We start from the raw sequence: 15,513 nt of genomic DNA, 5'->3' as shown, positions 1-15,513 counted from the left end.
ACAAAGCCTACACTTCCCACCAAAAAACAAGACCGCAACGGGCAGTGAGAGGTCGTCTGATGCGACTTCGGACGTGAGGTCTCACTGCGACGTGTGAGGACGATTGTTTCTTTTTGACAGGCAGGCAGGGGACAACCTTGTCTTTCGCAGGATCTCCGCTCACTGTGCAGAAAGAAGCTCTGTGCTGCTGGACTTTTGTCATAGGAGTTGTTCTTAAAATTTTCATCCAAAAGAAGCGGGACATTTATAAGCGTGGGCGGTACTCTGAATGACCTGACCCACGTACTCGTGTGTGCGCACGCGCACGTTTAATCTTCACTTGCGTTTGAAGAAATATTCTCCAGAATGCCACCAACATTTTAACACGCGGGGCTTGACTTTTCTGTTGAGAGGACATTGTATGGACGATGCCAGAATTTATTGTAAACTCAGCGGCTTGATTTATTTTATTAGACTTCTTTATAAACAACAAGCACGAGCAGTCCATTAAAATCGGTCTGTGTCACATATAAAGATAGAACGTATTGCTTGCTTAGCTTAAAAGTTCATAATGACAAGAAGTATTTTATTTGTTTGACCAAAGCATTAAGAGTCAATGGCCCGCTTTTTAAAATTATTTAGTTGGGGCCCCTACAACTCTTATCACAACCCATCCATCTATCCATTGTGTCAAGCACATTTGTACATCTGTTGCCATCATTTTCAAAACATTTTCTTACTACTTGAGTCATTGGTATCAGCTCCTCATTTCCCCCCTCCCTCCCCTATGAATCCTTGAACACTTATAAATTATTATTTTTCATGTCTTACACTGTCTGATGTCTCCCTTCATCCACTTTTCTGTTGTCCGTCCCCCAGGGAGGGAGTTATATGTAGATCCCTGTGATCGGTTCTTCCTTTCTCCCCCCACTTTCCTCTTATCCCCCTGGTACCCTACTCTTGCTTTTATTCGGCAAGCCGGGTTTGAGTACCTAGGAGAGGCCTGACTACTGTCCCGTAGTTGTGTATGTGTGTGTCTTTGTGACTGGCTATTCAGATACAGGTTCCTAAACAGAGTAGGAACTAAAGATATAGATTCATGTATATAAAACAACCTAGCCGACCTGTAATGGAGGACTTTGATAAGGTGGGCCCCAGAGAGTGAGAGACGAATTGTGAGAGAATTTCAATTAAGTTTTACAAAGATAATTGAGCAAGATTTGGGCAAACCCATCACTCGGGTCAGTTCTCATGTGTAATATTTTGTTCTCAGAGGAGGCAAAAATTTCCTACATTGACCTAACCTGCCTTAAAGTGTGAGGCTGGAGCCGTCTGTTCCTTTATGTGGAAATGAGGGTGAGGCTGCCAACATCAGGAGGTAGGCTGTTTGATACCAAGGGAGTGCAGGACAGCCATGCCCCTGAGCTTCCTATCTGTCACTTACCATCGAGTTGAATCTGACTCCTGGCACTCCCAGATGCGTCAAAGTAAACTGTGTCCGTGGCGTTCTCAATGGCTGATGTTTCCGAAGTATAATCGGCTTCCAAAATTTGGTGGAAAGGATTACTAGAGGCAACCGTCAAGTTCATTGATGTTAGACTCTTTTTTGAGTTACGGGGCTCTGTGCAAATGGCTGAAGCTGTTGGTTCTGTCACTGCAAGTCATTTGACGCATGTGGCATGGTGTCAAGGCCCCAAGTAGGCGGCTGCATACTCTTCCCCCCACCAGCCGCCGGGCCTGAAGCCGCCCCCACAGTGAGCACTGTGGGGAGTGTCCCTTGGAGCACTGCTGACAGACCATTGTTCCTCCAGAGATGACCCACGTTGACAGTTTGACTATCCCACTGACGGACTGATTTCTTTCTGTTTTCTTCTAGATGCTGAAGAGTACCAGCCTCCGATATGGAAATCATACTGTGAGTACCTGAAATAAAAATCTTCAGCCAGCCTGCCTCTCTGAGCTGTTCTGGATGCGGGTGTAGAGAGCACCAGCCCACATCCACGGCCTGGAAAACCCAGATCCCTTTGCTTCCACTGAGAGAGGACACAGAGAGGCCTATAGCAGCCCCTCTGCCCTGCCTAGCAGCCACCCTAGAGCACAGATGCCACTGCCCCAGGGACGGTGCAGCGCTGTCATCATGGACGGCCACATCTGTCCCCGTCAGCGCAGCTGGTGGTTCCAAAGATGGACCTTTTGCTTCGCAGTGGGGCGCTGTAGCCACAGCACCCCCATATTTTTCCTTCCCTTCCCAGGACCCCAAAACTTAGTGGTCCATTTCAGAAATGTTTCTAAAGGGATTTTTCTGACTTCAGGGTGCCCCCCAACACACACACAGGTGGTCATCAGGGTGAATGCACTGATCTCCCCAAACCATGTTTCTGGCTGATCACCCTAAGACTCGGATATCATAAGCTATCTATCACAAGAAATGAACAGATACAAAGACTAGCGTCTGCTCACTAAGGGCCCACCTTAGCAACAGAGGTCCCGTCTGACAATCAGCAACTCAGGCAAGTCATTGTCCAACTCCTGTCTTTCCCCCCCCCCCTCCGGCCCCACGCCCAACCAAACCATTCTCTGGGACAGAGGGAAGCAGTGCAGTCTGATGGGGACCCATGATGCCGAGAGCCAGAGGACACTGGAGCCTTTCCAGGCTCAGCTCGTAGGCAGCAGTAGTAAAGAACACTTCTTGGCCATCATTGATGTTGCTGGACAGTGACTGCCCACTAAGGACCTGGCATGTGCTGGCCACTGCTCTGAGGGACTAGACTCTCACTCCAGCCTCAAGTGACTCAAACTCATGGCCATCAAATTCTGATGCATAGCGACCCTCTAGCACAGCGGTTCTCAACCTGTGGGTCATGACCCCTTTGGGGGTCGAATGACCCTTTCACAGGGGTCCCCTGATTCATAGCAGTAGTAAAATGACAGTGATGAAGTAGCAACGAAAATAATTTTATGGTTGGGGCGGGGGTCACCACCACATGAAGAACTGTATGAAAGGGTCACGCATTAAGAAGGTTGAGAGCCGCTGCTCTAAGACAGGGTAGAACTGCCCCTGTGGGTTCGCAAAGCCAAAAAATCTTTACAGGAGCAAACCGCCTCATCTTTCTCCCAAGGAGCAGCCGGTGGTTTCAAACTGTTGACCTTGTGTGTGGTGAGCAGCCCAATGCGTCACCTACCATACCATTGGGGCTCCTCTTGTCCCCAGTGTCAGGGACGGTGACTAGCCACTTCTCAGAGGCCATGGCTCAGGGTGGTGAAGGAACTGAGCCGGCATTTCATACTAAGCGGTGGGAGGCGTTCGGAGTGGGGCTCAGAAGCATACCAAAGTCTCCAGCTCACCCGACTTCCTCCAGTCTAAAATGTTGTAAGTGAACATGGTCAGTGTACGCAGACCTACTATGTGTGTGTTTTGATGATGGAGTCCCAGAGTGGCACCAGTGATTTCCTAGCCATAGGCCACAGTTGGAATCCACCGGCCCGGCAGCCTGCTTCTGAAGGGTCACGGCACTGAATGCCCCTTGAAGCAGTTCTGCCCAGTCCTTACTACAAACACAAGACCAAGTCGCACAAAAGACAATCATCGTACAAACACATAAAGCCAAACGTGAAAATCTCCCCAAGGAAGTCGCCGGCCCATATTTTTCTCTTCCTTCCCTGCTGCCTGACCCCTGTCCATTTGGAAGGCATAGCCTCCCAATGGTTTAAAAACCCCACGGTGGACACTTAATGGCTTTCGTCTGTCTGTCCGTCTTATTTTCTAAAAACGGGCTTCTGCTGTACTAGTGTCCTTGACCCTGTTTGCGTGACTCCGGCGAGACCTTGCTGTCTGTCTTCCCATGTCAGCGCCGCTCGAGGCTCCTCGCTGGGTGCTGTGGGGCCTGCCCTCCCACCTGTCATAAAGGGCTTGGGCAGAGCCCTTGGGTCCCTTCCAGTCTCCTGTTCAGTGTTCTGATCTTCTGTTCTAAAAGCAAATGCTAATGACTTTGTAATTGGATGCTTTTGTTTGTTTGTTTCCTAATGGAGTGTGAAGGAGCTCTGCTGGTAAATCAACAGAATATGTCTTGAGAGATGCCTTGCATGCATACCCAATAACCATTTGTTGAGTGAATGCCTTTGCAGGTAGCTTGAGGGGAAGTAAAAGGATGACATGGGCCCAAATTAAGAGACCTGAGGCCATCTACTATAACCTCTTAAAGGTCGTTCTTGGTCGTAGAGAAGATGGGGAGGTGTTACTAATTACATCATCACCGTATCACTTTTATCCTGGTGTACTTGGTTTAACTCTGATTTGGGGATACAACCAAACTGTGTTTTATTTGCTGCTGCGTTTGTCTTCAGAGTCATGAAATGTCACACGTTGAAGGGACAGTTGGGGCCATTTAATAATTAAAACCCCCAAGCCCCAAGCCCCAAACCACTGCCACAGAGTGGATGTTGACTGCTAGTGACCCCTGTGGGTTTCTGAGATTAGAACTTGTTTTCGGAGGTAGAGAGCTCAGTCTTTCTCTCGAGCTGGTGGTGGTTTCGAACTGCCAAACGTGGATTTCAGCCCAATGCATAACCACTGCACCGCCACGGCTCTCATTCAATACACACGTATGAATTATCATCTCCTATTTTCCCCAAATACTGATCCTCCAGGATCTGTGTGAGGCCCTCTGCTGACATGCAGCCCCAGAAGCGAGCTTACCATCTGCAGTGCCATCCCTGACCTCCCCAAACACGTTGGTCAAAGCCTTGAAGACCTGACTCGGGGGTGTGCCTCCAAAAATTACAAGCCTGTGAGTTGGGGGGTTGGGCTAGGTTTAAACTAACTAAATAGTACAACCAAGCTCACGATCCTCAGTCTTATTCCCAGAGCTATCAGTCATCCATTCACTCTGTCAACAAACAGACATTGGATGCCATCTGCGTGCCTGAGGACCACTGTGAAGGAGAGGCGTTCCATCCTTTCTTCCAGCATAAAGTCTAGTGAGCGAGACAGACTGTCAACAGGTTAAATGAAAAAGAAAGCAGACGCTAGTAGCAAGGTCCTACTCTGCGTCCTGCTGGGAGGAGAGAGTGCTTTGCACAAGAAACGGAATCTACGTGTGGGCTTGAAAGGAGGATGCAAGAAGGAACCGGAGGCCAGGCAGCGACAAATTCAAATACGCCGAAATGGGAGACTTGCCCTGACCTAACAGTTGAGCAAAAACGTCAAACTAAGAAATGTGCTTTCATAACCTGTTGGCAAACCCTGTCCTGAACTCTGGGATCCCCAACCCGTCTCTCTGAAAAGCCCACAAACGACACTGAAGGGATTCATGTGAGAGACTTAGGCCACACACCTTCGCGTAGTGAGGGCCCTCAATCCAGGCTGGTCCTGGGACATGACAGGAGTCATCATTCCCAGTTCACAGGTCTGGGAAATGTGGAGTATTTGCGGGGACCAGGGAGGGCTGCGGGGGAAGTACGCACAAATATCTGACTTAGAAACTTAGAAGACTCAAGAATTGGAAATCCTGTCTCTAGTGCTGTGGTACGAATGGTCTGGTCGTTCGAGGCCGTTTGTTTGCTGGGCTGCACAGCACATTGTGGTGGGCCTCGACCAGCCCAGTGATTCGCAGCCCGCTGGAATAGATCACCGCGTCTGGTGTGTCCACCCGCCTCCAAACCTGAGGGCTTGCTCCGCATCGATCCCTCCGGATGAAGCCCGCGAAGCGAGATGCACCGTCTTCGGTTGTGATCTGCAAGGTTTGCGTTGGGCATTGTTCAGAAGGAGGCTTCCAGGCGTTTCCTCCCAGTCGGTGTTAGTCTGGAAGTGCTGCGGGAGCCTCCCCCACATTGGTGACCCTTTTACAATACCGTGGCCATAGCGGCCGACATCGCAGCGACCCTTGGTCCCCCATGGAACAGCAAACAGAGAGAGGTGGTGGATGTAAAATACAGTGTCTATTCAGCCGTGTATTCATTCAACAGACACCCTTGAAGGCTCCGTGCTCAGGCAGACTCTGTGCTTCAGCTGTCAGGGCACGAGGACAGATAAGGTCTCGACTCCAGACCTTAGGATGTCACATGGTGTGTTTTAATTTCCTGCCCTCTGCTCCTCTCCTCTTAGAAGCTAGCGCTCCCACCTTACTGAGCTGTGCCCACAGAATAATCTTCTCCCAAAGTAGTGTTCATCTGCAATAAACCTGTAATGCTCCAGACCAAACCCAGAAACATGGACGAAGGCGCTGAGAGAGCTATGGTATCAAGCTGACTTAAAAACAGCAACAAAAGCTGAAGACGCCACGATCTCAGCTTTGAGCCAGAAGCGCATATGTGCTGGGTACCCCTAAGTGGCTGCGTTCAAAGACGAAGCGCCATGGGTGTACTCTGAAAGATTTTCTTTTCTAAGAGGCCAAGTGCCAATTAGACAGTGGATATTGCTGCTGACAACTCTCCCAGGAGCCTCTCCCTGCAGTAGGTCAAGCAGCCAGAGCTCGTGCCTGTTTTTCTAAAGAAGAGCTTCGAATCTCAGATCCCTGATCTGCAGACCACCTGCGTCAGCAACACCTGGAGAGATGATTCATAATAATGATTCTTGCTCCCTGCTCCGTGCAGCCCTGGTGGTGGTGTGGCTACGTGTTGGGCTACTAAGTGCAAAATCAGCAGTTCAAAACTACCCAGCCACTGTCCCAGAGAAAGACGGGCCTTTCTACTCCTGTAATGAGTTGACCCATACAGAGTTGAAAAGTCCCATGGACTACCGAAAGAACAAACCAATCAATCTCAGAAGACGTACAGCCAGGATGCCCCTTAGAGGCAAGGGCGGCAAGACGTTCATCTCGCGTACTTTGGACACGTTCTCAGGAGAAGATGTTGGTGCCGTCCACTCGGTTCCTACTCACCGTGGCCCTTGTACAACAGAGCGACCCCCTCCCCGTCCGGCACCATTCTCACACTTGTCCCTACCCCCTAGCCCATTGTTGTGACCACCGTGTCCATCAATCTTCTCAACAGTCTTCCTGGTTTTTGCTGCCCCGCCACGTTACCAAGCATGGAGGTCTAAAGACTGGCATGTACATATGTAAATATATTTATATAAGAGTGTGGGGAAACATCTATGTGCTATATCGATAGGTTTAGTATTAAGGCAGCAGATGGACATTGGACCTCCACTAACACACTTACTCAATGCAAGAACACGTTGTTCTATTAAAATGGCATTCCAGGATGCACACCTTCCTGACACAATTGCTAAAGAAAAATGTGTGCATAAGAAAATATGGTGAAGAAAACTGATAGTGCCTGGCTATCAAAAGATTTAGCATCTGGGGTCTTAAAGGCTTGAAGATAAACAAGCGGCCATTTAGCTTGGAAGCATCAAAGCCCACATGGAAGAAGCACACCAGCCTTTCTGACCACGAGGTGTAGAAGACCAGTTATCAGACATCAAAGAACTAAAAATCATATCAGTGGGTGCCCACCTTCCTGATACGATCAATGAAGACAAATGTGTGCATAAGCAAATGTGGTGAAGAAAGCTGATGGTGTCTGGCTGTCAAAAGATATAGCATCTGGGGTCTTGGAGGCTCGAAGATAAACAAGTGGCCATCTAGTTCAGAAGCAACAAAGCCCACATGGAAGAAACACACCAGCCTGTGTGACCATGAGCTGTTGAAGGGATCAGGTATCAAGCATCAAGGAACTAAAAATCATATCATTCTAAATGTGGGTGAGTGTAGAGTGGAGATTCAAAGCCCATCGGTAGCCAACTGGATACCCTTTACTGAAGGGTTGTGGGGAGGAGATGAGCCAATCAGGGTACAGGATAGCAACGAAGAAACATATAACTTTCCTTTAGTTCTTAAATGCTTCCTCTTCCTCCCCCCCTCCCCCATCATGATCCCAATTCTACCTTACAAATCTGGCTAGACCAGAGGATGTACATTGGTACAGATAGCAACTGTAAACACAGGGAATCCAGGACAGATGACTCCTTCAAGACCAGTGCTGAGAGTGGCGATACCTGGAGGGTGGAGGGGTGGAGGGAATGTGGGGTAGAAAGGGGTAACTGATTACAAGAATATGTATAGCCTCCTCCCTGGGGGATGGACAGCAGAGAAGAGGGCGGGGGGAAGGAGACGTCGGACAATGTAATATATGACAAAATAATAATAATTTATGAATGATGAAGGGTTCATGAGGTAGAGGGAGTGGGGAGGGAGGGGGAAATGAGCGGCCAATGTTAGGGGCTCAAGTAGAAGGCAAATGGTTTGAGAATGATGATGGCAACAAATGTACATATGTGCTTGACACAATGGATGGATGTATGGATTGTGATAAGAATTGTACGAGTCCCCAATAAAATGATTGAAAAAAAGAATAGTATTCACCAAGCCAATACAGCTGCTGTGCAACATAGTAACGCTGGCCTCCAGGGGCATTGATGGGGCGGGTGGGGGGGGGGGGGGCGGGCGGTGAAGGCGGAGGGAGGGAACAGGTGACAGCCTTTGCTGAGGATGGCTTCTGCAGTTCCTTTAGCTCTAAGGCTGTGATTCTCAGAGGTGGCTCCTTTGGTTCCCATTAGGCTCATGAACAGCCCCATCCTGCAGAAAGTCTGCTCTGTGGGTGCTGGGCTGGTGCACTCGGAAGAAAGCAACTCCATGCAGCCTCCCCTCCTGATTTACGGGGTGGAAATGAGCAAGTCCTGACTCAGTCAGTGCAAAGCCCATACTTGGGAAGGGCTGGGGTTCACTGTCCTTCAGTGCGCGCCTCAATAATCAGAGTCACAGGACACAGCCTGGCTGTTGGCATCACTCCTGCCTGGCTTCCAAAGCTTGGAGTGTCCTTCCCAAATTCTGACAGCAGCCTTGGACACATGCTCCCCAGATCTTGGATTGCCCAGCCCTTCTCAGTCTTTTCTCCCCTGAGAGCCATGGCCATCTTCAGAAGGGCTGATTGTGTTGTTCTTGCGCTTCATGTTCTGCCATGATGACAGGTGGATACAAGGCTTGCAGGTGGATGAAACCCTTGGGCAACATCAGGAGCAGGAGTAAGCCTGGTGGTGTACTGCATTACAGATTGGGCTGCTAACCACAAGGCCAGCAGTTTGAAACCACCAATGGCTCCATCAGAGAAAGATGAGGCTTTCTACTCCCAGAAAGATTTACAGTCTCAGAAATCCACAGGGACAGTTCTTTAGAGTCACTATGAGTTCGAATCGACTCAAGGACAATGAGTTTTGTTCTTGTGTCTTTTACCCTCTAGTCTTGCCTTCTGTCTCTCCTGGTACTCCATTCTTACTGAACAGCTTGCAGTTCCTGGAGCTTTCTCTGCGAGATTTCTTCTAAGTCCCAATCAATGTGCATGCTATGACATGTCTGCAATGTTCTCTTCCCTTGCACAACTTCATGTTTGAATGGCCCACTGTGCCTCTCATTGCCTCTATAAGACATCATTGCTGATCCAACCTATTTTTCTTCTTCTTCTTCTTTCCCTTCTCCTTCTGCCTCTTCCTCCTCCTCTTCTTCATCTCATTTTGTTTTGAATAAGCAGTATATCCATATGGTTCTGGTTTTCCTAGATCTATACTTTGTACATTTTAAGTTCCAGTCATTACCATAGTTTTGAATTTGTTGTCCTTAAGTTGTGCCCCATCAGCTTGGGTCCCCTTGGAAGCAGCAGTCAAGAAATCAAAAGATGAGTTACATTGAGGTAAATTTGCATTCAAGAAATCTGCTACACAGGAGGTCTTTAGAGTGGTGAAATGCAGGGGTGTTACATTGAGAATGAAGGTGCACCTGCTCCAAGTCATGGTATTCTCCATTATATTATTTGCATGTGAGAGTTGGACATCGAATAAGGGAGACCCAAAAAGAATCGATGTATTTGAATCATGGTGCTGGAGAAGAATAATGGGGGTACCATGGACTGCTAAAAGGGAAAACCTATCTGTCCTGGAAGAAATAAGGCCAGAGTGCTCCTTCGAGGCAAGGATGGTGAGATTTTGTCTTACAGTCTACTTTGGACATGTTGTCAGGAGAGACCCAGTCCCTGGAGAAGGACATCATACTTGGTCAAATGGAAGGGCAGTGAAAAGGAGGAAGGCTCTCTAGGAGATGGATGGACACAGGGGCTGCAACACTGCGTTCAAGCATAGGAACAATTGTGAGCATGGCACAGGACCAACAAGTGTTTCGTTCTGCCATGCATAAAGTTGCTATGGGTTGAAACTGATTCAGTGGCACCTAACAATAAACTATATATGCCTTCAAAAAGCCAAAGGAGTAGATAGATAGATAGATAGATAGATAGATAGATAGATAGATAGATAGATAGATAATTAAAAATAAATCATTTTATTGGGGACTCTTATAACAATTCATACATCATTTGTTTCAAGCACATTTGTGCACATGTTGCCATCATCATTTTAAAAATATTTTCTTCCTGTTTACACCCTTGGAATCAGCTCTTCTTTTTTTCCCCTTCCTCCCTCACTCTCCCACCCTCATAGACCCCGATAACTTATATAAATTATTATTATTTTCATATCTTACACTGCTTGCTGTCTCCCTTCATCCACGTTACTATTGTCCATCCCCCTGGGCAAAAGGGTGTATCATAAGGTGCCCATTAGGGAGTCATTCCCCTACTCCGTTCCTGGTGTGCCAACTCCTTCCACCTCCTCAAGGTGATTGCTTCGATGACTTCCTTGTTGCAGCTCTCTCCAGAATGTCTGTCTACAGATGCAAGCAAACATGAGTGCACACACATTGTGCTGTTGCTCACTTTCCTGGCGTAGAAGGACGCATGACGCATATCTTCATTGTGTGTATGTGTGTCCTTGTTGGCATGCGCCATCGAGTCAGCTGTGAATCATTGTAGCCCTAAATGGAATAGAATTGCATTTGTAGATCAACTACTCTTTGCCACTCGCTGGGTAGGTTCCAGCTCACAGTGACCTTGTAGATCAGAGCAGAACTCCCTCTGTGGCTTTCTGCAGCTGGACTTCGACACTGGACGAGAAAGCTTCATCTTTCTCCCACAAAGATGACGATTTCAAACTGCTGGCCCTGAGGTTAGTGTCGTCATGTAATTCCTTTCGCGGATATTTCATTGTCTTGAAAAGTATGATCTCGCCAGCCTTTGTCCCTTCCGCACTGTGTCAGAAAACGACGAGACCGGAAGAGGGTCTCAGACAAGGAGTGGGACTCTCTGCACATGAAGGAGGAGGAGTGAGGAGCGGGACGGGGCAGAAGGAGGAAATCCAGGAGCATGAGGTGCTGCGAAAGTCAGCGGAATGGTGTCACACTCATCATCATTGAGTTGCTGCTTCCTCGTGGCAATCCTGTAGGACAGGGTAGAACTGTCCCCGTGGACTTGGAGACCGCCGTCCTTTATGGGGTCTCCCATGGAGTGACGGTGGCTTCTAACTGTTGCACCTTGTGGATTGCAGCCCAACTCATGACCTCTAGCCAATGCTAAATAATCCATCTAGTGTAGAAGCCAGTGTATCTGTCCTCCTCCCCCTCCCACCACTAGCCCATGCTAAATAATCCATCTAGTGTAGAAGCCAGTTTACCCACCCTCCTCCCCGTCCCACCACTAGCCCATGCTAAATAATCCATCTAGTGTAGAAGCCAGTTTACCCACCCTCCTCCCCCTCCCACCACTAGCCCATGCTAAATAATCCATCAAGTGTAGAAGTCAATTTATCCTTCCTCCTCTTCCCCCTCCCACCATCCATGCATCAATCCATTAGGCTTTGCAGACACTTTCTCTCTCAGGAGAAAGATATTGACAGATTTATTTTTTTTCTCTTTATCTGTTAAGTTGGGAGTCTTCCTGAGTCAAAGGGCGATGTTAAACTCTGCTTTTCTGTCTCAAGCGAGCCACTACCCTCCAGCCAATTCCAACTCACAGGGGTCTTCTAGGAGAGAGTGGAACTACTCCCTGGGATTTCTGAGGCTATAAATATTGAGGGAAGTAGCTAGCCACCTCTTTCTCCCATGGAGCAGCTGGCAGATTTGAACTGCCAACCTTGCAGTTAGCAGACCACCGTTTATTCTACAGAGGCACCAAAACTCTGTTCTCTGAGAACAGGACACATGCCTCATCATTGGTGTGTGAACGTAAGACTAAACTTAGGGCACCTGACCGCATCTTTGAGAGGGTTAGTAGTTTCTCCCCCGCCGAAGCTGGATGGTCCTCAGGGACCTGGAGAATAAAGTAACCCTGGTGAGCAGAAGGCAGTGGGAGCCATCGTCACAAACCGTATGCCATCGTTTTCCTCTGTTTGCACAGGGTCACCCATCTGCCCTTGAATTAAGATGTCTTTCTTTCTTTTTTACTGCTTCGACCTGAGAATAACAGAGATTTGTGATCTTACCCATTTTTTAGGAAGATTTTTTATGATAGAGTTGTATTTGGTCGTTTCACTTTGGGGATTTCCCCCCCCCCCCCCGTCTAAAATTAATTCTTCCCTCGATAAGATTCTGATGATAACATCACTCCAGCTTATTTTCATGGCTCTATTTTCTCAGAAGCAGAACCCCACGACCCACCCAGGGGGGTTTCCCTTCTAGGGGGGACAGCCTCGCAGAGCAGCGGGGACACAAAGAAGAGGGGTGGGGAAATCACGCGCTGTAGTCTGGAAATCATAAATAAGAGCCCGGTCCATTGTATTTTTGTATACCAGTCTCCTGCTCTCCTGCAGGCCCAGGCTTGAGAAATCTGTCATTTAGGCAGGTGAGAAGAGAGTCATTATTATTGAAGCCGTGAAAGGGTCCGCAGGGGAGGAGCGGCAGTCGGTGCGGCGGACGGTGGGAGGCGGGTACATGGCTGAGGGTCCAGGGTGATAGGATGGGCAGAAAGGGAATGCTGAGGAGAGGAATGGTCGGGGTGTTGTCCTCACTCCCAGAATCAGTCGTGTCTTTGTGCATAAGCATTTCAGAGAACGACACTCCTCCAGTGCCAGCCTTCCCCTGCCTGCTCTGTTGAGAGACTTCCCCACTGGAATTCAGGAATCCTATGCTTTGACCTTACTACGTAGGCACTCGCAGTGGAAATTCATCTTTGAAATATTCCGCGGCGTTTTTGAGTCTTCCAAGAAAGCCGTACAATGAACAATGCCAGTAACAATTACGGAATGAAATCAGCCTTCTAAGAATAAAAAAGCATGGGGGAAAAGAAAAAAAATCAATTTGACCACTCTACATTCCCAGGGACTAATTTCCATATAAATGGCCTGACTTGATCCAGACAACAAGTGGACCTGGGTCCTCCTCGTGTATGCTGTGGTTCCTTTGTGTCGTTTGCCATGTTTTCCGAGTGGGGGGTGTGCTCAGACATGGAAATAGCTGGAGGCACGTGGATCTGTGTTGCTATTTCCTAATGATAATGATTTTTGCTCTCTCTTTTTGGCAGTGTATCAGCTACAGCAAGAGGCGCCTCGTCCCAAGAGGATCATTTGCCCTCGGGAGGTCAGTGTCTTTCCCGTGCACCTTGTTATTTATGATGAATTGTCGGTGCTGCCGGTTGATTGGAGAGCCTTTCCGGGTTCCTGGGAGTTGATTTCTATTAGCATTGCTTACACTGTCATCACATCTAGCATCTTCATCGTCTGTATTTTGAAAGCTTGAAGAAAGCCTTTCGCTTTAAAACCGTGAACCACCTATTTAACTTGGACACCGACATCTTAGGCGTTTAACCATTGTAGGCAGGCAACTGAATAACCCCCACCCACCCACCTTTACCCCACTACCACACAGTAACAGTGCATTCTGATTATCTTTCTTCCTGCTGCTGTTTTGTCTTTGAGTATCATTATGGGAAGTCTCAAACAGGAACAGCCCAGAAAAATAAATAACCGGGCAGTCACAAAACCCTTATGTAGCAAACTTTCACTTTTGTGCCTTGCTATATTGACTTTCCATTAAAAATAATAATGAGCCGCAAGATAAGTGACTGGGTCTTTCTTCTTAAAGATAAGCATGAAAGAAAAGAAAAAAACATAGGTTGACGCACAAAAATGCTTATCAGCCTACAGAACTTTCCAGAGCCTCTTTCAGTAATCAGTTCTCTTATCGCCCAGGATGGCAGTGAACTTTGAAAGGCAAGGCTAAGGCTCTATCTTCTATTTGGATTCTAGACAGTTTATTTAATAGCCAAACTAATGTCCCTCAAACCAAAGGCCCAGGGGTACTTGCTTATTCAAAAATACTCCTTTGATTAAATATAGAGTAGCGGATACCTTTGTAAAGTCCCATGTCTGCCTTAGCAAGGGCAACAGACTGTGAGCCCAACACTCTGGGGAGTCGCCTGGAACCTCGGTACTTCCTGGAAGGCAGCACTGCTCACTGCTGTCCCAACGCTGCACTGACATCTGTGCTTGTGAGTGGACTGAGTGGGCTGGGTTTTGACGCTCGCCTATAACCGCATCCACAAAGAGCGGATGTACTCGGTTTCAGAACACCTTTCTGCATACAATCTCACCACTCTCAAGAGACATTGGAATCCGTGGAATCATTGTCATGCCACATAGACTTCCTCGTTTGAGGAGAAAAGATGGGATCTTCGAAGGAATACCCAAGACAAGGTCAGATCTTTATTTGAAAGTCGGCTCGTGCCACTGCCCTTAACCCTGAGGTTTATTGTCCTTTGAATATGCACTCTCCAAAACCTAACTCACTGCCATTGAGTCGGTGTTGGCGTACAGCGACCCCATAGGATGAAGTAGAACTGCCCCTGTTCGTTTCTGAGACTGGTTTACATGAGTCAAAAGCAGCCTCATCTTTCTTCCTCGGAGCAGCTGGGGGTATGGGACCACTGACCTGGAGGTTAGCAGTCCAGCTCCTAACCCACTTCATCACCAGGGCTCCTCTTTGATCCAAATGAGCAGAGAATCGGATCCAACATTTTCAGTGAGATGCTTCAAAAAGGGTGTTATCAGGTAGAAAGAAAAAATATACAGCTGAAAATTTCCTTCCCGCCTGTTTTTTATCTAGTATGTGTTTCTCTAATGGAAAAATGATAATAGGAGGGAGGATTCTGAAAGTTCATGGAAAAATGAAATGAAAAGATAAGGTGATTTCCCGAAGGAGGGAATGGTAACAGCGCTTACACTGTGTACACACAGCTTCCCGAAGGCTGTGGATGACAGTGGAATCCCAATATCCATTTGCAGGGTCCCCGCGTGCATTCTATCCCTGGTGAATCCCTCTGCCCACAGTGAGGGAAGTGAATGGCCTTGCCATCAGACAGAGGGAATTGTATAGCCAATTACAGCAGATGGAGTTAAATTAAACTGTAACACCCTAGCACCTGACTTCCCCTTTGACTCATTTTAAAGTTGTTGACGTGTTTAAATAGTTTCTGCTTTCCCTTTGAGGTCTTTCTGTGTTTTGTCTAGTCATTGTTGCTGTTTGTCTGTATGACTGTGCTTTGTATGTTTTCCTGGATATGAAATCCGGAGTAGGTAGCTCTATGGAGACAGTAACTGGACAGTGGTAGGCGAGGATGGAGGGCAGGGAATGGGAGCTAACAATAGTTAATGTAAGG

At 47.8% G+C, this 15,513-nt stretch overlaps 1 protein-coding gene across 1 annotated transcript in view; it reads left to right on the top strand.

The window, feature by feature from the left end:
* CHN2 (chimerin 2) overlaps nt 1–15,513 on the top strand; it is a 331,295-nt gene that overhangs the window by 162,518 nt on the left and 153,264 nt on the right. The window contains exons 2-3 of the mRNA XM_075558229.1: nt 1,856–1,894; nt 13,381–13,436. Coding sequence (XP_075414344.1) covers nt 1,856–1,894; nt 13,381–13,436 — 95 coding nt within the window. The remainder of the gene's footprint in view (nt 1–1,855; nt 1,895–13,380; nt 13,437–15,513) is intronic.

Source organism: Tenrec ecaudatus, chromosome 9 (genome assembly GCF_050624435.1).
Source record: "Tenrec ecaudatus isolate mTenEca1 chromosome 9, mTenEca1.hap1, whole genome shotgun sequence".
Classification (NCBI taxonomy): Eukaryota; Metazoa; Chordata; class Mammalia; order Afrosoricida; family Tenrecidae; genus Tenrec; species Tenrec ecaudatus.
The sequence above is the reverse complement of the archived record's forward strand: the minus strand, read 5'-3'. Positions and strand labels throughout refer to the sequence as shown.